Source organism: Mixophyes fleayi, chromosome 2, assembly GCF_038048845.1.
Source record: "Mixophyes fleayi isolate aMixFle1 chromosome 2, aMixFle1.hap1, whole genome shotgun sequence".
Classification (NCBI taxonomy): domain Eukaryota; kingdom Metazoa; phylum Chordata; class Amphibia; order Anura; family Limnodynastidae; genus Mixophyes; species Mixophyes fleayi.
In genome coordinates, this window is record NC_134403.1 from 78,495,212 (window position 1) to 78,522,648 (window position 27,437).

At 41.3% G+C, this 27,437-nt stretch overlaps 1 protein-coding gene across 1 annotated transcript; it reads right to left on the reverse strand.

Moving 5' to 3' along the window:
- Positions 1 to 5,580: 5,580 nt before the first annotated feature.
- LOC142140575 (glycoprotein-N-acetylgalactosamine 3-beta-galactosyltransferase 1-like) lies at positions 5,581 to 23,721 on the reverse strand. The gene is made up of 2 exons (XM_075198282.1): positions 23,125 to 23,721; positions 5,581 to 5,723 (listed from the first exon to the last, which is right to left on the reverse strand). The coding sequence occupies exons 1-2, from the start codon at positions 23,672 to 23,674 to the stop codon at positions 5,581 to 5,583; spliced, it is 693 nt and encodes a 230-aa protein (XP_075054383.1). The 5' UTR covers positions 23,675 to 23,721.
- Between the last annotated feature and the right edge of the window lie 3,716 nt (positions 23,722 to 27,437).

Genomic DNA, 27,437 nt, shown 5'->3' on the forward strand with positions numbered 1-27,437 from the left:
TTGTTTGGTAGGCCCTGTCGCTGAAATGATTGGTTTGTTAAAGTGTGCATGTCCTATTTCAACAACATATTCCAAGGACAATTCCATCTTGCAACTCTTTTTTTTCTTTGCCAGCTCTTTTTGTGGGGGCCCAAACAAACCAATCATTTCAGCCACAGTTGTTTGGTAGTCCCTGTCGCTGAAATGATTGGTTTGTTAAAGTGTGCATGTCCTATTTCAACAACATATTCCAAGGACAATTCCATCTTGCAACTCTTTTTTTGGCATTATGTGACCATTTAACAGTCGTTTGCCATGTTCAAAAAGTAAAACAAAATGTCAACAAATTCAAAAAATTAAACCAAAAGTAAAATGCCCTGTCATTATTTAAAACAAGAGGTATTGACGTGCTAGAATAACTGTAGTGTTTATATGTTATAAACACTACACTTGGAAGTTGGAGGAGGTATTGTGGCCCCGGTACCAAAATTAGTACCGGGGCCACTCCACTATGCAGTCCAGATAGAGGTGTATCAGATCAGTGCCGTAACTAGACATTTTAGTGCCCTGGGCGAGACAGGGCACCGGCGCCCCCCATCTATGTGGGAGTGGCATTTGACAAGTGGGTGTGGCCAACCTAGTGTGTGGGTGTGGCTAGCACTTTACTGAAAGAATTCTGTTACACATATTTGATTTCTCCTGATGAAGTCTGACAACTAACAGACGAAACGCGTTGAGAACTTATCTGTACACTTGGATTTTATTATTGGACTTTCATTTTATTGCCTATCGCTATGTGTACACAGCCAAGCTGATTTCCAGCTACTTGATATGTAAGTAGATGCTGTGTTTTCAATAAATTGTATTTTTGAGCTATTACACCTGTGGTTTCATTATCTTTGAGATATCTACTGGCTCGTTGGAAATCCTGAAGGATATATGATCAGCTACATCCAGGATGTTCCCCTCATTTGATGAGCTTTAAAGATTATTTATCTGGTACGCACATTCACTACACGAGTGGTTGGTGTTTATGTACTATATATCACATTAAGACCATAGATTTATTCTATTGGTAGTAGGGGATTATTTCAGACCAATCTGGTCTAAAAGTTACTTGTATTGTAACAATATTACACTATTGTGCGCCTCCTCTTTACACTTTGTTTCTAGATCATTCCGTTTTACACCGATTGGCTCAAGGAGGACTGGCTGCTGCCTGCACACGGGAAGTGTTTTATGAGAGATTCACATTTGGACATTTTTGTTTATTTATATTGTTTATTTATATTGATAATTTGCTACAGCGCCATTGTTTTGGTATTGTTTCTTCTTTTTATATATATATATATATATATATATATATATATATATACACATATACATACACACAGTGGTGGGATTGAAATAAATTAACAACCGGCTCTCTGCCCTAATGACCATTTAAAGTATGCAAAAAATATATAGCGAAAGGTATTCTAATATCTCATGCACTTAATACTCACATAAGAATGTGTCTGTCTGTTAGAGAAATTTGGACTGTAAGCCCCAATGGGGCAGTGAGCATTACTATAGGATAACAAACAAAGCTTGTTAGAGCTTATTTTTAGAGCTTATTTTCAAGGGCCCCTATAAAGGATATAATTAATATATATAATGATTATATATTTTTTTTTTATTAAAAACTGGAGAGAGAGACTGAGACAGAGAGAGAGAGACAGAGAGATAGACTGAGACAGAGAGAGAGAGACTGAGAGAGAGAGACTGAGAGAGAGACTGAGACTGAGACTGAGAGAGAGAGAGAAAGAGAGAGAGAGACTGAGAGAGAGAGAGAGAGAGAGAGAGACTGAGAGAGAGAGAGACAGAGAGAGAGAGAGAGACTGAGAGAGAGAGAGAGAGACTGAGAGAGAGAGAGAGACTGAGACTTACTATGAATTCATTTTCAGCTTGCACGGAGGTGGGGAAAAAGGAAAAATAAGCCTAAAGTGAACTTCGTGGACTGAGATACTATTATGATAACAACATTATTCACAACACTTCAGGAAAGCGCTACGTATCTCCATAGCTTACTTGGCTACACTGCGGAAGAACTGCATGCAATGCTTGCCATTCAGCCGGACAACGATGAATAAAAGTATGGAGTACATTTGTCAGAAGCGCACAATTGTACTGTTAAAAAGACCAAACACCCAAAAATGAGCCTTTACAAAAGGAAGACGGCATGAAATTGACAGAGAACAAAAAACAATGTTATTTACCGTCCTATACGGCGATGTGCCTTTAACTTCTGCAGTGGAACGCATGTGCGTTCCACAGACAGGAAGTTCGGCATTTGTGTTCCAAATGCCGAACTTCCTGTCTGTGGAACGCACATGCGTTCCACTGCGGAAGTCAAAGGCTTTTCTTTTCACTGACAAAAGAGCTAGGTAGCGGGCGGCTGCTGCGCCCATTTGGGGCTTGCGCCCTGGGCGACGGCACCGCCCACACCACCCTAGTTACGGCTCTGTATCAGATATTAAACAACGTTGACTGTTGCTGCAAAATTTTTAAATAATATTGTGGGGAACACTACACTATGCAGTCCATAAACTTTTTTGGTGGAATTCAGACCCGTGGAGGGTTTTTTAATTATATTGTGGCCCCGGTAAAAAATTGTGTACCGGGGCCACCCCACTACGCAGTCAAGAAACTTTTTTTTTGGAATTCAGACCCGTGGAGGGTTTTTCAATTACATTGTAAGGACCACTCCTCTACGCAGTCCAGGTACATTTTTTGGTGCGATTCAGACCAGTTGATGGTTTTCTTATTATATTGTGGTGACCACTCCTCTACGCAGTCCAGGTACAATTTTTGGTGTAATCAAGACCAGTTGATGGTTTTCTTATTATATTGTGGTGACCACTCCTCTACGCAGTCCAGGTACATTTTTTGGTGCGATTCAGACCAGTTCAGGGTTTTTAAATTATATTGTGGTGACCACTCCTCTACGCAGTCCAGGTACATTTTTTGGTGCGATTCAGACCAGTTCAGGGTTTTTAAATTATATTGTGGTGACCACTCCTCTACGCAGTCCAGGTACATTTTTTGGTGCGATTCAGACCAGTTCAGGGTTTTTAAATTATATTGTGGTGACCCACTCCTCTACGCAGTCCAGGTACATTTTTGGTGCGATTCAGACCAGTTGAGGGTTGTTAAATTATATTGTGGTGACCATTCCTCTACGCAGTTCAGGTACAATTTTTGGTGTAATTAAGACCAGTTGATGGTTTTCTTATTATATTGTGGTGACCACTCCTCTACGCAGTCCAGGTACATTTTTTGGTGCGATTCAGACCAGTTGATGGTTTTCTTATTATATTGTGGTGACCACTCCTCTACGCAGTCCAGGTACAATTTTTGGTGTAATCAAGACCAGTTGATGGTTTTCTTATTATATTGTGGTGACCACTCCTCTACGCAGTCCAGGAACATTTTTTGGTGCGATTCAGACCAGTTCAGGGTTTTTAAATTATATTGTGGTGACCACTCCTCTACGCAGTCCAGGTACATTTTTTGGTGCGATTCAGACCAGTTCAGGGTTTTTAAATTATATTGTGGTGACCACTCCTCTACGCAGTCCAGGTACATTTTTTGGTGCGATTCAGACCAGTTCAGGGTTTTTAAATTATATTGTGGTGACCCACTCCTCTACGCAGTCCAGGTACATTTTTTGGTGCGATTCAGACCAGTTGAGGGTTGTTAAATTATATTGTGGTGACCATTCCTCTACGCAGTTCAGGTACAATTTTTGGTGTAATTAAGACCAGTTGATGGTTTTCTTATTATATTGTGGTGACCACTCCTCTACGCAGTCCAGGTACATTTTTTGGTGCGATTCAGACCAGTTGATGGTTTTCTTATTATATTGTGGTGACCACTCCTCTACGCAGTCCAGGTACAATTTTTGGTGTAATCAAGACCAGTTGATGGTTTTCTTATTATATTGTGGGGACCACTCCACTACGCAGTCCAGAAAGATACCTCGTTGCAACGTTTTGGACTAATAACAATATTGTGAGGTGTTCAGAATACACTGTAAATTAGTGGAAATGATTGTTATTGAATGTTATTGAGGTTAATAATAGCGTAGGAGTGAAAATAAGCCCAAAAACTTGATTTTTGAACGTTTTATGCTTTTTTAAAAAAAAATCCGAATCCAAAACCTTAAATCCGAACCAAAACCTTTCGGCAGGTGTTTTGCGAAACAAATCCGAACCCAAAACCTCAAGAAAATCCGAATCCAAAACACAAAACATGAGACACCAAAAGTCGCCGGTGCACATCCCTAGAAAAAAGTGGTTGTCTGCTTGACTGTATGCACCTAGAATCACATACACAGTGCATCATTCACCACAGGGGTGGTAGTAGCAGGCTAGTAGCATGATGGGAGAGGACCCGAAGAGAATGCGCATCTGGAGGGAAAAAGCCTGGTGCTAGGTAAGCCCCCACCAGGGGAGTGGAGGCCCCTGCTGAAGAATGCCTTTGATTAGATTGATAGCAGCAATGCAGAGGGGGGGGGGGGGGGGGCAGCTCAGACATATCCACAGTGCTTTTCTTATCCAGGGGGTGCAGGGATTGAAGCAAATCACAGATACTAAGTTAATAGGAGGCATAGTTATACAAGAAGGGGAGGGGTTTAAGGATACATTCAGCATACAGACACATAGAGATACCAATCAGTAAATCACATCTGTGGCAAAAATGGCGGTATGGCACACCGCCGTATAACGTCCCACTTCGAGCACTGTATGTGTATATATATATATATATATATATATATATATTATACACACACACACACATGTGCAATTACATTTTATTATGCTAATATCATGATAGTAGTAATGGGACCAGCAAATAAATGTTCACACATATGCCACATCTAAGTGCTCCAAAATCACATTATGCCACACATAAGTGCCCCCATATCACATTATGCCACATCTAAGTACTCCCAAATCACATTGTGCAATACATAAGTGCTCCCAAATCACATAATGCCCCACATTAATGGCCCAATACACAATATGCCCCACATAAGTGCCCCCAATACCCATTATGCTCATATATATAAAAAATCGAATATAAATTTAATATACCAAATAAGGCAAATATGTAAACATATAAAAATAAATCACACCCTCAAGGTAATACAATTCCCCACTGTTATGTGAATGATAGATATTATACATTCATATATCACTGGATCCAGATGATGTACAAACAAAAACAGTCCAATGAAAAATACATATGAGACCTTGTCCCAATAAAAGCAATGATCCTGATAAATTAGAGACAAACAGTTCCTATGAGGCGAATCGCAAAAAATAGATTGAAGCTGGGCCGTATAGCAAATATGTATAATGTTCCTCCGGCAGAAAAGATAATCAATAATGGCTCTTTACCAGGTTGTTGAATGTCCTGGACCCTCTATAGAGGAAGAGTCTGAATCCACGATAGGAGAGTAGCCGCGGACTTCACCGCTGGTGTTAAGATGATTGTATTCACTTCTCCCTTTCGTGAAGACTTCCTGTTGGCCGTGTATCCTGGCAGGTGCACTTGCTAATTCTGTCGATCGGAACTCTGTATAGTGAAAAAGGTTCCTACTGTAAACGGGTTCTTGGCTTCACTGCAGATTCGATATCCAGACACTAGTGCCACACCATATGGATCTCGCTGACTATGATATAGACATGACTGACTCTCTGGAGAGAACACAAGAGTAGAACGGAATTTAATTACAGGGACGAATGTCGGGGGAGGGCCCCCCTAGTACCGCTGGGCACTAGGCAGGTGCCTAGGTTGCCTAGCGGTAAATCCGGCCCTGCTTCCACTGCTTCCGGATTATGTCCAGGTCTATTAATGAACATGCTTGGCCAATCAAAGGAAGTACTGGAGAAAAGGAGAGGAGGGCCATGCGGTCTACCAGTGAGGGATCAGTAGATCTCACTCCAGCTGGACTTTTACTATAAGGAAGAGCTGCTAATGCCATGTAAGAGAACTATGCAGATGGCTCTTACAAATGTTTTTGGACAGAATGCAGGCGATATCTCAGATATCTCCTGTATTACAGCAATGTTTAATACCTAGCATATTTAAATATTAAGGTAACCCTGAGAACACTGCCATTTTCGCAAGATTTAAGAGCTGGTGGGTATTGATAAATAAGACCCTTAATCTCCTACATGTCCAGGTGTAATCCACATTGAATTCTACAGAGTTAGAAAAACCTGTAAACATCAGAATGTTAACATCACATATTATTTCAGCAGATGCGATCTTGATGGGATGCAGGGACCTGACCACTCGTGTGATTGTTAGTGAGGGCAGGGCTTCATGTGTATCATGATGGGAGAAAGGAAATTGAGGCAATGAGTTACCGGCAGACTTTTATGGAATATACTGGCTTCAGGGGGATTATCTGTCAATTGGGAAACTGCATTTGAACATGTTAAGGTTAGAAATGTTCACTGACCCCCGTGTTTTGGTTTTGGATCTGTACTTATTAGAAAAATTGCTAAAATATGCTAAAATCACATAATTTGGCTCTTTTTATGTTCCTACATTATTATTAACCTCAATAACACTAATTTCCAGTTATTTCCAGTAAATTTTGACCACCTCACAGGTCACAATATTATTTTCAGACAAAGACTGCAGCAAGTGGGCTGGATGTTGATTGACAGAGCAACGACACAAACACACGGCAGTTCACAGCACTTCTAGGAAAAATTACCACACAGCAGTGGCAGAAAAGAAAAGTGGTGAAAAAAGGCAAACTTGCTTTTACAAGCCATCGCCACTTTAAATTTTACCTGCAAAGTCGCCGATTTCCGGCGACTTGCAGAAATCGGACATTCATACATTTACCCCCTTGCATGCGAGAAGAAGAAGGCCATTGTCATACCTGGGCATAAGACCAAAAAATCCACCTCTTATGTGTGGAATTATTTTTACCCAAATCCTGACAACAGTTGTCTAGACATCTGTAGCGCTTATAAAGCCACAGTAATATAAGCATGGATGTCTAAATAGACGTGTATATGTATTACCTTACACTTTGCTGCTGTTTTATCAGTATTGCACAAAGTGTTTGTAATCTGCAGTTTACGTCAAAGGTACATAACTATACTATACAGTGATGAACTTGCATTTTGCTGTAAATTACAATGGCTCTTTTTAGTGCATTGTCTGGCATCCTGGATCGGTCTGGGTCTGATAAAAACACCCATCCCAGGGGGGTCAGTACTCGCTACCACATATTAGCTGTAGAATTAACACAGTTGCCCAAGGAACGGGTGGAGCGATCAAATGAACCATAACTGATTTCATGATCCAAGAACAATTCCATCTTGCACCACTTTTCTTTTCTGCCACTGCTGTGTGGCAATGTTTCCTAGATGTGCTATGAACTGGCGTGTGTTTGAGTCATTGCTCTGTCGCTTAGCATTCAGCCAGGTCGCTGCAGTCTTTATTTGAAAGTGTATGAACATAATATTGTGACCTGTGAGATGGTCAAAATTGACTGCAAATGACTTGAAATTAGTGTTATTGAGGTTAATAATAATGTATGGGGGGAGGGAAATACTTGATTTTAGCAAAAAATAGGGATTTTAGAATTAAAATCTGGTATCCTAAACCAAACCTGAAACCAAAACACGCAAGGGCGGTTTTGCTAAAACCAAAACATGAAGTTAATCCAGACCCAAATCCAAAACCAAAGCCAGAACACGGGGGACAGTGATCATCTTTAATTTATATAAATGGGTCTTGGAGACCACTTTCGCTGCATGTCTCAGGCAGTCCCCTTTACCTTGGCGTTGGTTGAAGTTTCCACCGGGGGGAATGATTTTTCAGCCCTCCCTCCCTATAAATACATACGAGTCCCCCTGGTAAGTAAAACAAGGTAATAAAAGCCACCCATGCATACTCTGGCAATGTACTGTGTGCCTAATCTTTTAATTTTAGTAGTATAGGTGCAGGACAGCTTCATCTCTCAGCATCCTCATTTATTTATATAATGACAGCAAGTTAGGAAACTCTTTACTATTGGTATGTACTTATCTAAGTAACTACGGATTTCTCTGTCCTTCTAATGACATTAGATTGTTACTGTCTCTTCACAGTCCATATTACCTGCTGTATAAAGTTTCAAGTTTAGTGTGTGCATAGCTTTTCAACATTTTTACCTCTTGCACCTTACACTAATTTTTTGTTATTGTTTCATTTATCCAATGGGATATGCTTCAGTTGGTGGCATGGCAGATGACATTTATTTTGCAGCCACTGCATTGTTCTACATGTGTTCACTGAATGTCAAAAATGCCTAGAGGAAAACCGTCATACACAAACTCCCTTTCACTGAATGACCTTTCCAAAATAGACACGTATTGAAAAATAAAAAAGATTAGAATGTAATAATATATAGCCTTTTTTTGGAGTGTGCAACTGCTGCTGAAACTCACACTCAAACTCCTAACAAAGGAATAAAAGATGTATTAGTAGGTACTAAACTCTAAAATGCTGCATGTAAAAATAGTTTAATTACGTTCTTATACTGAGGTGTAGACATCTCAAAATGCATCCGACAATGCACCAATAGCATAAGCGCCAGGTTTACATCAGGCATACTTACACCCAGATACGCTTACACCCAACTAGGTAGTCTAATCTACAGTAAGTGGGAGAAAAGGGTGTTTGTCTTTGAGGGTTTTTTCTGGGCATTTTCCACATTCAGTAACCGCATATAGAATATTGCAGTGGATGCAAAATGAATATCATCTGCCATGCCACCAACTGAAGCTAGCCCATTAGATAAATTAAATAAGAAAAAAAATTTGCTTCCTGATAGACTGCTGCCTCCTGTACTTTAAACTAAGCTATACATAAACTTAGAACCAATAATTAATAATAGAAGGAATAAAGTGAACTAAGCGCTGTTTAAACTCTTCGTGCCCAAAATATGAAAAATATATAATATATTTATTTCAAAAGCGGTGGCAAGATCTTTAATCTTCTTATTTTCCATATATTCAGTCCAACTCAATAAACTTGTGGTACATAAAAAAAACTAAATAAAAAATACCAATAATTGTAACTATGTGACATAAATGATAATAAAATATAAAATAAACTCCTATGGATTTGTATTCATGAGTGCTCCAAATAAGCACCCCCAATGGTAAACAGCTTACAAGATATTTTCTTTCTTTAGGTATCTTTAATATATTATATCTTTATATTGATACACAGTGCAACCTATCTTCCAATATTGAAGCCCCATAATGGTAATAAACTTACAGGAACTATTTTTTGTATGTAGCCTATAGTAAATGTACGTATGAGAAAATATAAATTTTCTCATGACGCAATATTGTTTAAAATTCACAGATATTTTAATGTTTGTAAAAAATGTACACTCACATTGCAATAATTTTCACAAAATTTATATAAAAATATTTGTATATGTACGTTCTCCTTCCAGAATGAGACGTAAACATGCACTGTGTTTTCAAACTTGTTGTTAGTCTCACCGGTGTGACGATAACACAAAGAGATACCTCTTATTCAGATAGAAACAATCTTGGCAAGATACACCAAACAATCGTCATATAACTCCTTCCTTGCAATGCGTTTCGACTCTGAATGAGTTTTTCTCAAGGTTGATGGGAGGTAGCTGAAAAAGGGCTATTTTTATATTCCCCATGTCCAATCCAATCACAAAGATGTTAATATGCTTAAGCTTTAATAAATGTATCTAAATTTATTAAAAATGAATCTTCACATGAATCTTCACTTCCATCTATAAATTCATCCTCTGCTTTACCTTTAAATAAATACATATAAACCAGAAGAAAGTGGCTCCCAATAAAATAGTAATTACTTCCACATTTAGCGACCACATGCAGAACATTGCAGCGGCTGCAAAATAAATGTCATCTTCAAGTGCACCAAGTGAAGCAAGCCCATTAGATAAATTAAATAAACACAAAAAATAGTGCAAGAGATAAAAATACTGAAACACTATGCACACACTAAATTTAGAATGTTAGACAGTATGCATCATGGTAAGTGAAGAAGCAGTAACATTTAGATGTCATAAGATGGACAAAGGCTTCTTTAGACATATAGACAAGTAGATACCCAATTGTAAAGTGCTATGTAATTTGCTGTCACTATATAAATAAATGTTGATGATGATAGACGAAGATGGCTTGCACCTATACTACAAAACTTCAAAGACTACTCACACAATATATTTGGAACATAGTAGGGCATCAATCATAGACACTGATGCTGCAGAAACAGGTAGAGGTCATTGGATAGATAGTGGTATGAATGAATAGAGTTGGACATTTATAAAAGTAAATTGATGAAGGTGGCCTGCACTCATACTAAAACATTCAAAGACTAGTATTATGCACTGCACGAGCATAGCATGCATCAGAGGCAAAGAGCGGAGCTTTCAAATACCTTGTTTTTCTTGAGTTGTTGTTTGTACTACGAGTAAGGAAGATGCGGACCCTTGAGAATCAAATGAGGGGACCCTGATATATGTGCCAGTTACCATGAATGTCTACATCCTGTATGTATCTACATACAGGGGTGCAAAGGGGAGCGGGGGCAAAAATTACCAGGCCCAATCAAAGGGTATTTGAGTGTCTCTTCATTTTTATTGTGTTTTTGTCTTTGTATGGAGTTGTAGAGCCCACGGAGGCAGTCATTTCTGCTATACAGTTACAATTGTTTTATTATCTGACCATTTCCAAACATCTAGATATCTGTGATTATTTTTAACACACATGTTTTATATAGTGTATGATCTGTGCTGTGTGCTGTGTGCTGTGTTAAATAATTATTTTCCATATTTCATGTACCTATACATTTTCCAAACAGGTCCCAACATTCCAGTATCCATACAAGAATCCAATACCACGTTGTGAAAGGTGAAAGGTGCAATAACAGGTAGGTGAAAAAAACATCATTTTAATATACAATGGGAGAATTCAATTTTGGCGATTTGGCACACGGACATTATGCCGCACACATTGCCGGCAATCACAGTAGAAATTTCTGTCAAAATCTACACCATAAAGTGTCTGAGACACTTAGCGGCTCATTGAATTCCCACCATAATGTCATGTGTAAAAAGGCGCAGCCACAGCCCATGTTTGCCACACCCCCATCAATATGTGTCCACACCCCTTTTCATGGCGGCACACATTCCTTCTCCTGCTCTGTATGGAGGAAGGCCCAGAAAGTTGATGTACCGGAGCCCCAAATTCTTCTTGGCGGCCCTGTCTACATACTAATGTCCAGTTTGAGATTAAAATTTCAATCTCGATTTATCCTTTTGGCTAAGCTCAAGTGTAGTGTGTGACCTACGGTTGGTTCAAGATTCCATAAATGGGCCGCTGTCCATGGTCGGATGCCGGAATGCCAATGGTGTTTGGAGCCCAAGGTGCCTGTGCCTCCAGGTAATAGGGTCTGTAGTTGTGGTGGGACTAGAACCCCCATCTTGCATAACCCCGGGGTAAAGGGGACTGTCGCGATTTGTGGTGGATGTGTTCCTAAAGACCCATGTATATAACTATGGAATGAATATAAATTTGTAATGTATAAATAACACAGCCCAACAAAATTGGTTTGCTGATTTTAAAAATGAAAAGCTCTAGTTAGAGATAATGAATACCCTCAATTAAGAGGGAACTTAGTCATAACACGTGCATATGGGAGTCTACTAGAAGATTCTAGAAGGTGAGACACATGAATATTCTAAGTGTTCACTCCGCAATCATTCTAGAATATCCCTCCTCCGTATATAAGTGATCGATCATCCAACCAGCAGTAAGTTGACAGTTGGCTTTTGAGTCGTTTGTGTTGTCTATTGTGATTTTCTTGTTTTTCGCCCATGTAATATATTTGTATACATGTAAATAGTGTAAATAAGTCAAGTTGTAAACATAGTGGTTGTAGTGACATTTTGTATATACCGAATGTTTCAATTAAGAATAAATTCAATTGGTTGACAGTAAAAATATAATTCTCCCACCATTCAATATCCAGCTGGGACTAATGAAAGAATTTGTTAAGCCCTTTGACAAAGATGGTGATTGCTTCAAATACATTTGTAGGTCGTTCCCTGGACTAAGTATGGAAAAACTAATAGCTGGAGTATTTGATGGTCCTCAAATTCGTAAACTTATCAAGGATTCTAAGTTCACAAAATTTATGAATGATATTCTGCCTGGTGCAGTTATGTCTTGGTTGTCAAGAACTTCTTGGGTAACCACAAAGCAGACAATTATGAAGAACAGGTACAAAACATGCTCACAAACTTTCAAAATTTGGGTATCAATTAGAGCATAAAGGTACAATTTCTCCATAGCCACTTACACAGATTTCTGGATAATCTTGGTGATGTTAGTGAGGAACAATGAGAGAGGTATCATCAAGATATAAAGTTGACTATTGCTGGAGCCTCCAACGGGATTGTCTTGATAACCCACATAAAAGAAAATCATCCATACAATGTTTGACTATGCATTCATTGTAATTATCTGATTCAGATTACTATGTTTATCTGTTATTATACCGAATAAAATGCCACTATGTATTTCATGTGTTTACTTTTGTGAACTGTAAGTAGGCTGACATAAATTATTTTTTTCATTTTTATGTTTTTCAATAGGGTACCAATTGTCTAAAAATGAAAGCCAATGTAGTCAAACCAACGTCATATTCGTAAAAAGTGCCACAAAATTACCCCAAAATCACTCTATTATGATTGGCAATAAAAATGAGTGTTGACCAGTGTAATATATATATATATATATATATATATATATATATATATATATATATATATATACGTATAAAGATAGATAGATATATAGATATTAGTGAAGTATAAGAAATATGTAAAACAGACAGTTCAGATAGGCCAATATTTGGTCTTCCCACACAAGTATGTTTGTATAACTGACATTGATGCAGATATGGTTGCCAAAAACATATATCTTAACAAGACAATGCAATTGAAAGTTCACATTCTGAGAAACTAAGAGAGTTGCGGCGGTGCCCGCGGCCACCTCGACTCTCTCTGTGCTGTTTGTGACGTCCTGGCCGTCTCCATGACGACCGGGGCATCCCTTCCGGTTCCTGCGTCCAGGTTGCCTGGGCAACAACAGGGACACATCGGGCTCCCTGCCGCCGCACCCAGCCAGGCGCATGCGTGCAGGTAAGTAAGGATTCAGCCATCTATGGCTGATTAGGGGTGTAATGGTTAGCTCTCCTCATTTATTATACAGCTGAACACTGCATCTCCATTGGTCACCAGCACTACATCCATTAGGCAGAACCTGTGGATACTTTGAGGGCTTTATCCTGATTGGCTCTTAGTATTATTTAAGGCAGTGAGCCTCACTGCCGGATATAGCGTTCTGTCCCAGTACTGCTGCCTGCTCCTGTACTTGTTTGGTGTTGAACCTTGGATTGATTTATCTGTGTATGACTTCTGCCTGTCCCTGGACCCCGAACCATTGCCTGTGACCTGACAATTTGCCTGTCTCCGGATTCTGAACCATTGCCTGTGACCCTGACCTTTTGACTGTACCTGGACTCGGAACCATTGCTGGTGACCCTGACCCTGCTGGTACCTGACATCTCCTCCGGTGCTCTGTCCAGCCCGCAGATCTCTGGCCTGCCCCTGCTCCGTGTGCTACCTCCTGTACCTGTGCGCTGCCGAAAAACAAGAAAATCACGGACAGCGACAGTAGTAGACATTTAGAAGATGATGAGAGGGCACAATTTTAAATGGTTCAAATCAAGATGATATTGTCCTTGGGAACACCTACACACCCATATGTTGAAAAGGACATGCATATAGTCTAACAAACCAAGCACTTCCGCATCAGGGACTGCCACTTTGTGGCTGAAGTGCTTGGCTGCCTGCCCTTTTTTTTGGGCCCCCACAAAAGCCAACTTTTTGGTTGTTGAACTGGAGAATAGATAGGGATTTTAAAAATGGATCATGGGATTTTTGCATAACAGTGGTCACTGGCCATCTTCCTCAATGGTGACAAATGACAATGTTATCATCACCCTCATCATCATCCTCAAAGATGTCTACATACATTACATTTTCATTTAAAAAAAAAGAAAGTACACCAAGTAGGTAACTGTTAGACAGCAAGTGTGACACATTTGAGAGGGTCAGCAGCAATACATTGAGGAGGGTCAGCAGCAACACTTTGGCCAAAATTGGTGAAAATTTGGACAGTTATGAAGAGATCATTAGAAAATAGACTGTAAATTACTGTTAATTCTATAATTAGTAATATAGGTTCATATAGATTCCTTGGTGGGTCACTGGGACAGGTATGTATTCCCCATGAGTACCTAAAACATGTACCAAGTAGGTGCAATAATGCACCTTCCCTATCAAATGCACACTCCGGCAGCATGCGTTCCAGCTTGTATAACAAGTGTTTTGCTTCCATATTTCCCTGGAAATTACGTTTTGCCATGTTTTGAGATCCGTTTTTTGTCATGAAGAATCGAGTCATGTTTTGTATCTACTTAGAACCCCAAATATCGGATCTTTTATTCCTTTGTTATTCTTCAGTTTTAACAGTTCAAAATTAATAACAGTCACAAATAAGACCAAGACCCAATCTGCCAAGACCACACCACAGCAGCCCACAGCAGTGTAGTCCAGCGCCAGGGGTGACATGACAGTTTCACTCCTAAAGCAGCACTGGGGGCTTCAGGGAAGTCCTATGATTTGTCTACTTGTTCTTATATTATTATTATTATTATTATCTTTGACTTATAAGGTGCAACAAAGGGTCCGCAGCGCCGTACATTACAATGTCAGGAATAGCAGGACCTTCCTGCCTGTGATAGTTTTCATGATGCTGATCCACCTGCTGCTGAACCTTCTGGGACATTCTGTGTTAGCTATTACATCTCATACCAACTCTCCACTCTACTCATTGTAATCCTGCTATCTTCTATACTAGTCTACTGGATACCTTAACAGAGCCGGTACATATATAAGTTCCTACTACTGAGTACCAGTGAACATATAGTGCTTCTATAGGAACGGTGGCTGCTATAAGTGAAGACCTCACCTATCTGATTCTAGGAACTTTATGTAGTGTCTGGCATCTGTCCTTACATTGACTGCCCAATTTTTCAACACATGCATATTTATGTTTATCTCCCTATGTATTATACGATTTTTAGTTCATGTGAGTAGGGCGACCACTCTTTCATCTCAAGGTATGCTCCTTTACTGTAAGCAATGTTTGTTCGCTTTTATGTGCACACTGTGCAGCTCTGCAGTATATTTTGCTGTTCTATAAATAAGACATTTCATCGGTGAGAAGGTGTAGATTGGTTCCCCATCTGTTCCTACTTCTTGCTCTGGTTTCCCTCAATCTTGCTCAATTTTCTTTCTTCTCTATCTTTCTCTGTGGGGTTTAAAGGGTGAAAAGACCTCAACATACAATGCAAGTTTAATAACCATTTTTTTTTTTAAATCGGGTAAAATTTTATTGCATTTTTTCTTTTCTTTACATTCTAAACAACAAAAAAGCCCATAACATTAGGCTTAATCCAAAATTATAACCCACACAGTGTTACAGGTATTATCAAATATTCATACACAATAGGATCACAAAAGAAAAAACATTGACATTCAGATATTTAAGCCAAGGTATGCAAATCTTCTACAATTTCAAGATGCAATGGAATAATAATACAGCTTTGATACAGAATATAATCGTTGACCTTAAAGACTCAACAATTGGTGGCTGGATGTCTGCCCCGAGCATTCATTAGGAGAGCTCCACCTCCCTCAACCACTCCGTAACATATGGGGATATCCTCCACCTGTACCATATTCTTTCATACTTATCCACTAGGTTCCTGCTGGTGTACATGAACCTTTCATGGCCGACTGTATCGTTAACAAGGTTAATCCAGCTACTCAAGGTCGGGCCTTCAGGTGCCATCCATTTCCTAGCTATCACCACCTTTGCCAACATAAGTAACGTGTTGATAAGCAGTCTAATAATTTTACGGGTTTTTTTGTTCAAGCCCAAACCGAATATATAAAGTTTTGGAGTCAAGGCCACCACTCCCACCTCCAATCTCTTAATACAGTCCTCCACCTCTCTCCAAAAAGATGAAACCAACGGACACTCCCAGAGCATATGCCAATAGTCTCCTTTCTCACTCCTACACTTGGGACACAGCACCCTCTGACCCCCACTAAACTTAGAAAGCCGAAGAGGGGTGAGATACGCTCTGTGTAACAGAAAAAACTGAGCCTGGCGAAATCTAACTGATGCAGTAACCTCTTTCAGGCTACCTATCACTATATCCCATGCTTTGTCACTAAGACGCCCCAGATCACCCTCCCACCTGCATCGCAGCTCTGGCAAGCCCCCTTCACCAGATCCTTCCACCAATATTGAATACAAAAATGAAATTTTCCGCATTTGGCCCAACCTTGACAGTTGCACCCTTAAGGAATCTGCACTAAAGCTCGGGGCAGCTCCCTGGAACTGCGAGGCCAGAGCATGTCTTAACTGCAAGTATCTATAAAAGTAACCCCTAGGTAGCTCATATAGTCTCTGAAGTTGCTCAAATGAATATAATATCCCATTTTCATACAATTGCCCAATATTTACTATATTGTAGATTCGCCAAGCTCCAGCTCCCTCCATCCTAATCATTTCTCCAAAATCCAAATTATCTCAGAGTGGAGTGCACGGATCCAAATCCAATCCACCCCCAATCTGGGCTGACAATCGCCAAACCTTCATGGCCTGTATTAACAAAGGGGGGTTCCTCCCAACCTTTCTTCCAGCCAGAAGAAACTGTACACGTGTATGACTAGATCCTGTCTCAGAGACTAAAAAATCATGCAAATCTACGGCCAACCACGACCGGAACCATACCTCAATATGCGTCAACTGGGAGGCAAAATAATAAAGCCGTAGATTCGGCAAAGCCAAACCCCCTGACCCTCGAGAACGATACAAAGTAGTAAGCCTAACTCTTGCTCTCTTGCCTGCCCACACCAAAGAAGCCATGAAACGTTCAATGTAGCGAAATATGCTATGGGGGATATATACCGGAGACTGCTGCAAAACAAACAAAAACATTGGTTGGATTATCATTTTAACCAGGTTAATTCTACCTGTGACTGACAGTGGCAGCTGTCTCCACACCCCAATCCGGCTTTTAAGAAAATCAATCTGAGGCTGGACATTACGCTGGATATATTGACCCATATCACTAGAAATCCAGATACCAAGATATTTAAATACCGGGATCCATTTAAGAGAAGTCTGCAAAACTTGACCCGTAGGGCAAGCACCCTTAATCGGAGTTACACTGGATTTATCCCAATTAATCAAAAGCCCCAAGTACCTACCGAACACCGAGACCAAACGGAGTAAGATTGGCAACAATTTATCAGGATACGACAAAAAAAGAAGCATATCATCTGCATAAAGGGCAATCTTGTCCATCCTGCAGCCCATCCTCAATCAAGTAATATCTGACTGCATTCTAATCATACATGCCAATGGCTTTATGGCTAGGGCAAATAGAGTGGGAGACAAAGGGCACCCCTGTCTGGTACCTCTGCCCATAACAAACTGATGCGACACGAAGCCATTTACACAGACTCTAGCTGTAGGGGAGGAGTACAGCAGTCGAACCCATTGAATAAAAACCGGTCCAAACCCGAATTTCAACATCACCACCCACAGGTACCTCCACTCCACAGAGTCAAAGGCCCTAGCAGCATCTAGCGACACCACCACCGCCTCCCCCTCCGCAGGGTGGGGCAGCTGCAGATGGCAAAAAAGCCTACGCAGATTTATAGCCGTAGATTTTCCCGGCATAAAACCAGTTTGGTCAGGATGCACAATCTCACTAATTACCCTGTTCAAACGTGTCGCCAAAATTTTTGACAAAATCTTATTATACGTTGACAATAATGATATAGGTCTGTACGATTCTGGAAACAAGGGATCCTTTCCCGATTTAGGGATAAGGACTATAAGGGCTTCAGACATAGATGGAGATACACATCCCTGATCTCTAAAGCTTGTAAACATGTCTTTCAAGCGAGGCACAAAGAACCCCAGCTCTATGGGTATCCCATCTATGCCCGGAGCCCTGCCATTTGGAAACGAGGCTATCGCAGCTGCAATCTCCTCATCAGTAATTGACAGGTCCAAACTTTCTCTACCATCTGCGCTCAATTTAGGTAAGGAAACAGCCGCCAAATACGTGTCCAAATCAGAGTCTGAGTACTCAGCTCTTGACGCATAAGCATCTTTGAAATACACATAAAAAACATCACTGATCTCTTCAGTCAAGGTATGCACAACACCCAAAGTATCTGTAATCCCCGCCACTACCGCCGCCGCCCTTTCTGACCTCGCTAAATACGCTAAAAACCTACCACATTTATTTGCTTCAAAGTATTGAGTATGTTTAGCAAATAACAGCTTACGCCTTGATTTATCTAACAAATAATCCGACCATTCTCTCTGTACCTCTAACCAAGCCATCCTATCAGAAGCCACACGAGAAGAGAGATACACCTCCTCCAACCGCACAACCTCTTTTTCCAATCTATCACCTCTCAACCTAGACTCTCTTTTGAAACAGTTAATACTTCTAATTAAGGAACCTCTTAAAAAAGCCTTAAATGAATCCCAGACAAGAGGCGGGGCTGCCGTGTCCACATTGGTAACAAAGTACTCCTCCCATTGGGATTCTAAAGTATTTCCATCCTGCAATAATGTCAACCAAAGGGGGTTGAGCCTCCAAAATGCTTGACCTCGAGATACATTAAGTTTAACTGTTAATACCAATGGAGAATGATCTGAAATCCCCCTTGGCAAATATGCAACATCAGAGACAGCCGGCAGTAACTCCTTTGATACAAGTCCTAAAGCAATTCGGGAGAAAGCATTATATGAAGTGGAATAACAGGAGAAACAGACCTCTGCCGGACGCCTCAGACACCACACATCCACCAAACCCATCTCTTCCACCAGATCAGCAAATCACAGGAGTATCAGGAGAGAGAGAGATAAAATCACTACACTTTTTTAGGACCTCACCACTATAAGGGGGGGGAACATAAACTGACAGTAAGTTTATACGCTTAGAATCAAAAATGCCCCTTACAAAAACATATCTACCCAATGGGTCCGACTCCACCATTTCCAAAATAAAATTTACTTATAAGGAGAGATAACCCTCTAGAATGACCCATATGAGTAGCATGATATGCCCATCCAACCCACGGTTTCTTAAGGGCTAACACTTTACTTCCCACTAAATGTGTTTCAGTTAGACATATAACATCCGCCCCATACTTTTTTAATTGGGATATGACCAAAGACCGTTTAATTTTATCATTTAGAACACGAACATTCCAAGTCAGGATTTTAATAGACCCCCTATTCATCTTCCCAGCTGCCATAACACAAGGGAATACACATGAGACATCTCCAAATAAACGTCAACCCCCTCCAGCCCAGGCAGACACCCAGCCACCAGTCAACCACATTAGCATATAACAAAATAGTCAATCTCAGCATCCGAAAATATTTGCATAAAGATAAAGTACCACACCTGTCACTGCATAGAAAAAACCTACCCCACCCTACCCTATTCAAACAACCCCCCTCCCCGTATATGTGTTTCTACTTGCTACCCCTTCATGTTTCTCTCATTACTGACCCCTCCATGACTCTCTCATTACCGCCCCTTACATGTCTCTTTCATTGCTGTTCCCTCCATGTCTCACTCATTGCTGCCCCCTCCATATCTCTCCCATTGCTGCCAACTTCATGTCTCGACCATTGCTGCCCACTCCATGTCTGTACCATTACACCCTCCATATCTCTACCATTTCAGTCACCTCCATGTCTCTCCCTTTGTAGCCACCTGCATGTCTCTCCCATTTCTACCACATTCATGTCTTTCCCATTGCAGCCACTTCCATATCTCTCCCATTGGAGCCCCTTCCATATCTCTCCCATTTGAACCACTTCCATGTATCTCCCATTGCAGCCCACTCCATGTCTTTCTCATTGCAGCCACCTCCATGTCTCTCCCATTGCAACCCCTCCATGTCTAACCATTGCAGCCAGCTCTATGTCTCACCTGTTGCAGCCAACTCCGTAATAAATAATGTCTTGTTTATATTAGAGCTGGCAATTACTGGCCTTGTGCATTGTTCCTCTGCCTTTTGATCTTCTTTCTGTCTCTCCCATAACAGTGTCATTGTTACCCTTATATCTCACTCAATTCCTCCTCTCCTATTCTCTCACTTTGTCTTCTCTATGTCTCTCTCATTACTGTTCTCTTCTTGTCTCTCGCATGGCTGCCCCATCCGTGCCTTTTCCAATTGCTACCCACTCTGTGTCCCTCCCAATGCTGCCCACTCCATGTCTCTACAATTGCCCCCTCCATGTCTCTACCATTGCAGCCCCCTCCACATCTCTCCCGCCCTGCATATCTATAGGGAGGGGGGGGGGGGAACTGCCCTGCATATCTATAGGGAGGGGGGGGGACTGCCCTGCATATCTATAGGGAGGGGGGGGAACTGCCCTGCATATCTATAGGGAGGGGGGGGGGAACTGCCCTGCATATCTATAGGGAGGGGGGGGGGAACTGCCCTGCATATCTATAGGGAGGGGGGGGAACTGCCCTGCATATCTATAGAGAGGGGGGGGAACTACCCTGCATATCTATAGGGAGAGGGGGGGACTACCCTGCATATCTATAGGGAGGGAGAGGGGGGACTGTCATGCATATGTATAGGGAGGGAGAGGGGGACTGTCATACAAATCTATAGGGTGGGAGGGGGGGTCTGCCATGAAAATCTATAGGGAGGAAGAGAGGTTGATATGTATGAAGGAGGGCAGAGGAGGGGGGCTGATATATGTGACTGGGGGAGTTTTGATGTGACGGGGGGGATAGCTAGCTAGCAGAGTGGAGGTAAGGAAAATAGCTGCAAGGGGGATGGATGCAGGATGGGAGGTAAAGAAAATGGCTGCAGCAGGGGTTAAGGAAAATGGCTGTGGGGGGGTTGTGGTTAAGGAAAATGGCTGCAGGGGGTATTTAAAAAATACAGCAGCTTTGGGGGGCAGAATCTCATGATTGTGTGGTGGTCACATGGGTGGCCTCAGCAATCACTAGAATACTAAATATTAGTGAGATGGGGCTGGTAGAGGTTTGTATTTGATTGACAACAAATATTCAGATATTGCTTATATATGCCTGTCCAATGGGGTACTTTTAGCTGGCCATAATGGAGTGTTTTGTTTTAACTAAAGGGCCTAATCATTCAGGGTTTGCATTATAATACATTTTTGCATTTTCAAAACAGGATGCGAACTTTCCAGAAGCCAGCGAGAGGATAACAAAGTTGCAAGAGAGAAGAGCAAGAACAGGTAAGAGACAATGGCACAATCTGTCTAAATTTGAATGCTGGAGAATACACCTGAACATTCATATTCAGGAGTGTTCCTATACACCTATATATTCGGAGGAGGGGGAGGAGGGGGGGGCGTGCTGCGGCCGTATTAGCCTAGGGCGGCCAGAACCCTTAATCAGGCCCTGCTCCCGCTGCAGCACCCTCCATGTCTTTCATATTGCAGCCTCCACAATGTCTTTTACTCACTGCCCCCTCATTGCCCCATCCATGTCTCTTCCTCATTGCCCCCTCCACAGATTCTCAATAACTCTCATTGGACCCCCCTCACTACAGCTCTCTCTGTTTATTGCCCCTCAATATAGCTTTGCAAAGATTGCATGTTACTTACTTTTAGTAATCGCAGGCACCCTTCTTGCTGCTCAGACAGGAATACAATTCCTATCTGAGAATTGGATTGTGGGGCTGCCTAACGTCTTCTTGGATTGCTCAGACAGCGGTCTGAGGAGTTTGTGAAATCCATTAGTTTAATGCATTGTAAAATACATAAAGAAAATAACTGGCTTCGGCAGTAGGCAATGGGGGGGCCTAGGGCAACAGAGTAGGTATATATATTCTATAAAGTGCCAAAAAAATTCACTTCACTCGCCCCGAGGCAGGGCTTTCAGTTAAGCTAAGTTTACTAAACAGTGGTCCGTGGACCTCAAAACTTCAAATATGTAAATCTAATAAGAAATGTTATCTAATAATAATGATAGAAAATCTATATATAAATTAAATATATATAAAAATGTATATTTGTTTTGCATATTTTTTTTATAGAAGGCTACTACAATTACATTTAGTATTTGGAGTAAATACTCAAAAGGGGTTCACTTGCACTGAATTTACCAGGAGTAGGTTCTCAAAATAGTAATTTATTGACCTTTAGGAGTAACATACTGACCGTTTCATCCTACAGACTTCAACACTGGATAGATAAAAAATGCAACTTTCTCCATCCAGAGGACTGCCCATGCTATTTTTACCTACCATGTAATGCAAAGTCAAATACATAGTGGGCTGTACAACCGTTCATGAGTTTAAGCTTTTCAAGTGAACACAACTGTGGCAATGGATATCTTCTGGTGATGCCCTTTAACCCTACATATATACACTAAAAGGACATATTTCAAGTAAATCTGTTATTTACACAGTATAAGCACAAGTATAAGCATCCATTTTATGGACTGAACCAGTTTGTAGCCTATCTATTTGCTGGGAACCAGTACCATAACTGTATCACTACCTAAGTAATATTAATGTGGTACTGATTCCATGGGAAATCCTAGGCTATATTCTCATGAATATTTTATATTTACCATAAATAGATTACGTTTTTATATTTGCATGCATGCAGTTTATCAGTTGATAACCTTTTGTAGAGGAGGCTCAGGTGTTTATAATGGGATAATGTGAAATGTGTCTATATGATATACTGTATGTTTTTACATTCTGTATCATAACCTGTTCAATTAACAGTAAAAAAAAATAAGCTAGAATGGTAATACCCAATAATAATGATGAATAACTTACCTTTATTATAGGATAAAAGCAGTAGCTATTATAAGAACTGCCAACATTACCAGTAATATGAGAATCAGGTGTAAATGGGTGGAAGGTCTCTCTTTTTTCACTGTCCCTGGAATCACCAGGTATTACCCCCATCTTCTCCATACACCGACCCAGTTCTAGATCTTCCACAGATGATGTGTGAGTACAGACCCCTGTCCGAAATCCTTCTATAAAACGTTGCAAGGATTCCTTGTTCAGCACATAACCAGCTCCTCCACTCATGTAGCCCTGGTTAACAAAGGGTTTGAAGCGTTTGCCAAAGTAGACTGGCTCATATGGTGTATAATTAGAGAGCATCCACCGTAAATTGTCCACCACAACATAGGTGTCATCATCCGCCTTTAAGAACCAGTCAGCCTCTTCAAAATGATGTTTATGTATATATTGAAATGCTCGGATGGTCTTCCAGTAGAGCTGATCTCTGCCTTCGGTGGTGTTTAGTCCAATAGTTGGGAGGCCCTCAGTGGATATGGAACTCATGAATAAAATCTTATTGCAGTGACGAGTCCAAGAGTTCTTCACATGAATGGCTCTAGACTCTAAGTGAACTGGTGCTGTCATGACCCAACATAGCACTCTTACTTTGCGTGAAAGCTGCTCACTCAAACTTTTTTCTGCAATTTTCAAAGACAGTAAATTATTACATGATCATTATCAACTCATTAACGCTTCTACAAATAATAAACTAAGATTAATCAAAACAATTATTTTCTTCACATTTAAAGGGATTGGACATCTCCTGCCAAATCACTATATTGGTCTTTGTCCAGGAGGCTTTGTGGCATTAGGGTGTAGCTGGTTGAAAAGGGCATCCCAGAAATAGATTCAAGTGTTACATGGTCAGCTTATATAAGCTCACACATTCATGTGACACCTTATTTGGTTGCATATATCGTGCTGCTGTTAAACATTACAGCCAAAAAGCAATACAAATTGTCATTCACCACCTTTAAAGAAAAAGAAAAATTATGTTGGGAGAAATTTGAATGTTATCTGCTTGCATTGTAAATTTGTTGATTACGATGATTATAGCAATCCAATCAGGTTTATCGACAGCCTTACAATGAATGTAATGGAGTTTCAAACTTCTCCTGGCTCTTAACCATTTAGAAGCAACAAGTGCAGTGCAAGAGGGTGTGAAGAATCTACACTGATCATCCACAACCACTGACAAATTACATGAATAACATTTGTTATCTCGTTACAATGGCACCTGTCAAGGGGCAGCAAGTGAACAGTCAGTTCTTGAAGTTGATGTGTGGGAAGCAGGAAGCGGGAATAATGAGCAAGCTTAAAGATCTGAGCGACTTTGACAAGGGCCAAATTGTGATGGCTAGACAACTAGTTCAGACCATCTCCAAAACTTATTGGGTGTTCCCAGTGTGCAGTGTTTAGTACCTACCAAATTTGGTCCAAGGAAGGACAAACAGTGAGCCAGCGATAGGGTCATGGGTGCCCAAAACTCATTGATACGCATGGGGAGGGATGGCTAAACCATATGATTCAATCACAAGAAGAGCTACTGTAGCACAAATTGCTCAAAAATGTAATGCTGGCTATACAGGTGTCAGAACACACAGTGCATTGCAGTTTTCTACATATGGGGCTGCGTAGTCACAGACCAAGTCAGAGTAACCATGCTGACCCCTGTCCACTGCTGAAAGTGACTATAATGGGCACGTGAGCACCAGAACTGATCCATGAAGCAGGTTGTTTTCCTGGTGAAGACATGGCACCAAGATGCACTATGGGAAGAAGGGACACAGGCAAAGGCAATGTGATTCTCTGGGCAATGTTCTGCTGGACAACCTTGGGCCCTAGCTTTCATGTGAATGTTACTTTACATGTATGAGCTACCTAAACGTTGTTGTAGGCCAAATACACACCTTCATGGCAACAGTATTCCCTGGTGGCAGTGGCCTCTTTCAGCAGGATAATGCACCCTGCCACACTGCAAAAATTGCTCAGGAATTGTTTGTGGAATATGACAAATAGCTCAAGGTGCATGACAAAGAGTTTACTTGACCTCCAAAATCCCCAGATCTCAATTCGATTTAGCATCTGTAGGATGTCCTGGAAAAACAAGTCTGAGCCATGAGACTTAAAGGATCTGCTGCTAACGTTTTGATGCCAGATACCACAGACCACAGCACACCTTCAAAAGTCTTGTGGAGTCCATGCCTTGACAGGTCAGAGCTGTTTTGATGGCACAAGGGTAACATACATAATATTAGGCAGGTGGTTTTAATGTTGTGACTGATCGGTGTATGTAGTTACATAGTGACATCATTATAGTCTCCTTGAGAGGCAGGTCCAGGGTCAAGTGCTATGGAGTCGCAATGTCCGCCCGCTTTATGCAGCCCCCTGGTGGATATTAATTCCTGTGGCACTCACTGCAGGACTGTCATTTCTCAGTGACAGGGAGTCGGCACAGTGAGGATGGTGCCAGACTCCATGCTGATTGTAGTGTAGCTGACTTGCAGCCATGACGCCAGGACGATGTATAGAGGAGTCAGCGCGAAAACAAGAAAAAGCAGGAAGAAGACATAGAAAAAAGAAAAGACAGGGAGGGAAGAGGGGGCTGGAGAGTACAGGGGGAGAGGGAACCGGGGGTTGTAGAGAAGAGGGAGTTTCTTTGAAGGACATAAATATATGCTACGTTACATTTATTATTTAAAAAAAAGTTTAAAAAGTACTATATTCAAAAAGCTGGTAATCTATTTGTTAATAATAATAATTAGAGATGCTCAGGCTCGTTTCCCCGAGAACCGAACACACCCGAACTTAGCAGATCTGAGTACCGAGCTGAGCCAGCTCTCGGAATTGAAAACGAGGCAAAATGTCATCATTACGTCGTTGAATCTCGTGAGTTTTGGATTTTATAAGTACTGCCCTCCATGGTGATCCAGCGACATTTCACAGAGTGACATGGAAGGGGTAGCACGGTTCTTGGCAGTTTCTAGTGCAGTTGGACAGCGTCAAAAGTAGAAAAGAAAGAGGAGGGGTAGCAGTGTTCTTCAAAGTCTCCAGTGAAATTCAGGAGAGCTCCATTGCTCCATTGCTAATTGTCATTATTAAAATAGAAATAATAGGGCTGACAGGCTTGGTCTAAATCTGCAGTCAAATTGTTAAATACTAACACGCTAACAGGAGAGCTGCACTGCTAATTGTCATTGCTGAAATAGAAATAATAGGGCTGGCAGTCTTGGTCTAAATCTGCAGTCACATTGTACTGTGTTATATAGCTTACACACACAAACAGGAGAGCTCCATTGCTCCATTGCTAATTGTCATTGCTGAAATAGAAATAATAGGGTTGGCAGTGGTCTTCAAAATCTGCAGTTATGTTGTACTGTGCCATAGCTCACCCAAAAATAGGAGAGGTTTCAGTGTTTAGTGCTGAAATAGAAATTCAAATAATAGGGCTGACGGTCACACGGCGCTCATTCAGCTTCCATAACCGAAGACTAAGACCTGTCCCTCATTAAACAGACTTCAGCACCTAGTGTTGGATCTGCACATGCGCAGACCTAGTACCTGTCTGTCTGTAGCAAGATTCCTATTGGTTCCAGGTTCTGGCTCTAAACTTGAAAAGGCACTTCCGCCCTTTCTTCTGGGCCTGTTGATCAAGTTACCTGTCTGATTAGGATCCTGCCTATTCCCTGTGCCTCCACCTGGATCGTCAGTGCCTCTGCTGTGTGTTGCTGTTCCACGGGCTATACTGCTCAAGCTGTACCTGTCTCCACTGTGTTGCTGTTTCACGGGCTATACTGCTCAAGATGCACCTGTCTCTGCTGTGTTGCTCTTCCACGGGCTATACTGCTCAAGCTGCACCTGACTCCGCTGTGTTGCTGTTTCACGGGCTATACTACTCAAGCTGCACCTCTCTCCGTTGTATTGCCGTTTCACGGGCTGTGCCGCTCAAGCTACATCTGGCGCTGCTGTGTTACCGCTCCACGGGCTGTACTACTCAAGCTACACCTATCTCCACTGTCTCCAGGCTTCAATGCTCAAATCGTTCCAACTCCTACTGTCGTGCTGCCTGGCTCATCTACTCTGCATCTGTCTCTGTGACTCAGTTGCATTACAGTACGTATTATTCAAGCTGCTTTATCTCATCTACTTCTGTTGGCTGAACCGTTCCTGCTGCACTGTTATCCATGTACATAGTTGTACTACAGGGTATTCCACTTTGGCTGCACTTATCGTGATTACTTTGCTGGCTGGACTGTTATCTCTCTTATCGTACTGCCATATTTGTGGTTCCAAATACCTAAGCTGCATTTGTCATTTACCATACTGCTGCTGGACTGTTCATGCTATT

Excerpts from the sequence above, each read along its gene's own strand:
- LOC142140575 (XM_075198282.1), bottom strand. The coding sequence starts at position 23,674 with ATGACAGCACCAGTTCACTTAGAGTCTAGAGCCATTCATGTGAAGAAC. Across the intron at positions 5,724-23,124 it reads ACCTGATTCTCATATTACTG|AGAGTCAGTCATGTCTATAT; the intron begins GTAATGTTGGCA and ends TGTTCTCTCCAG.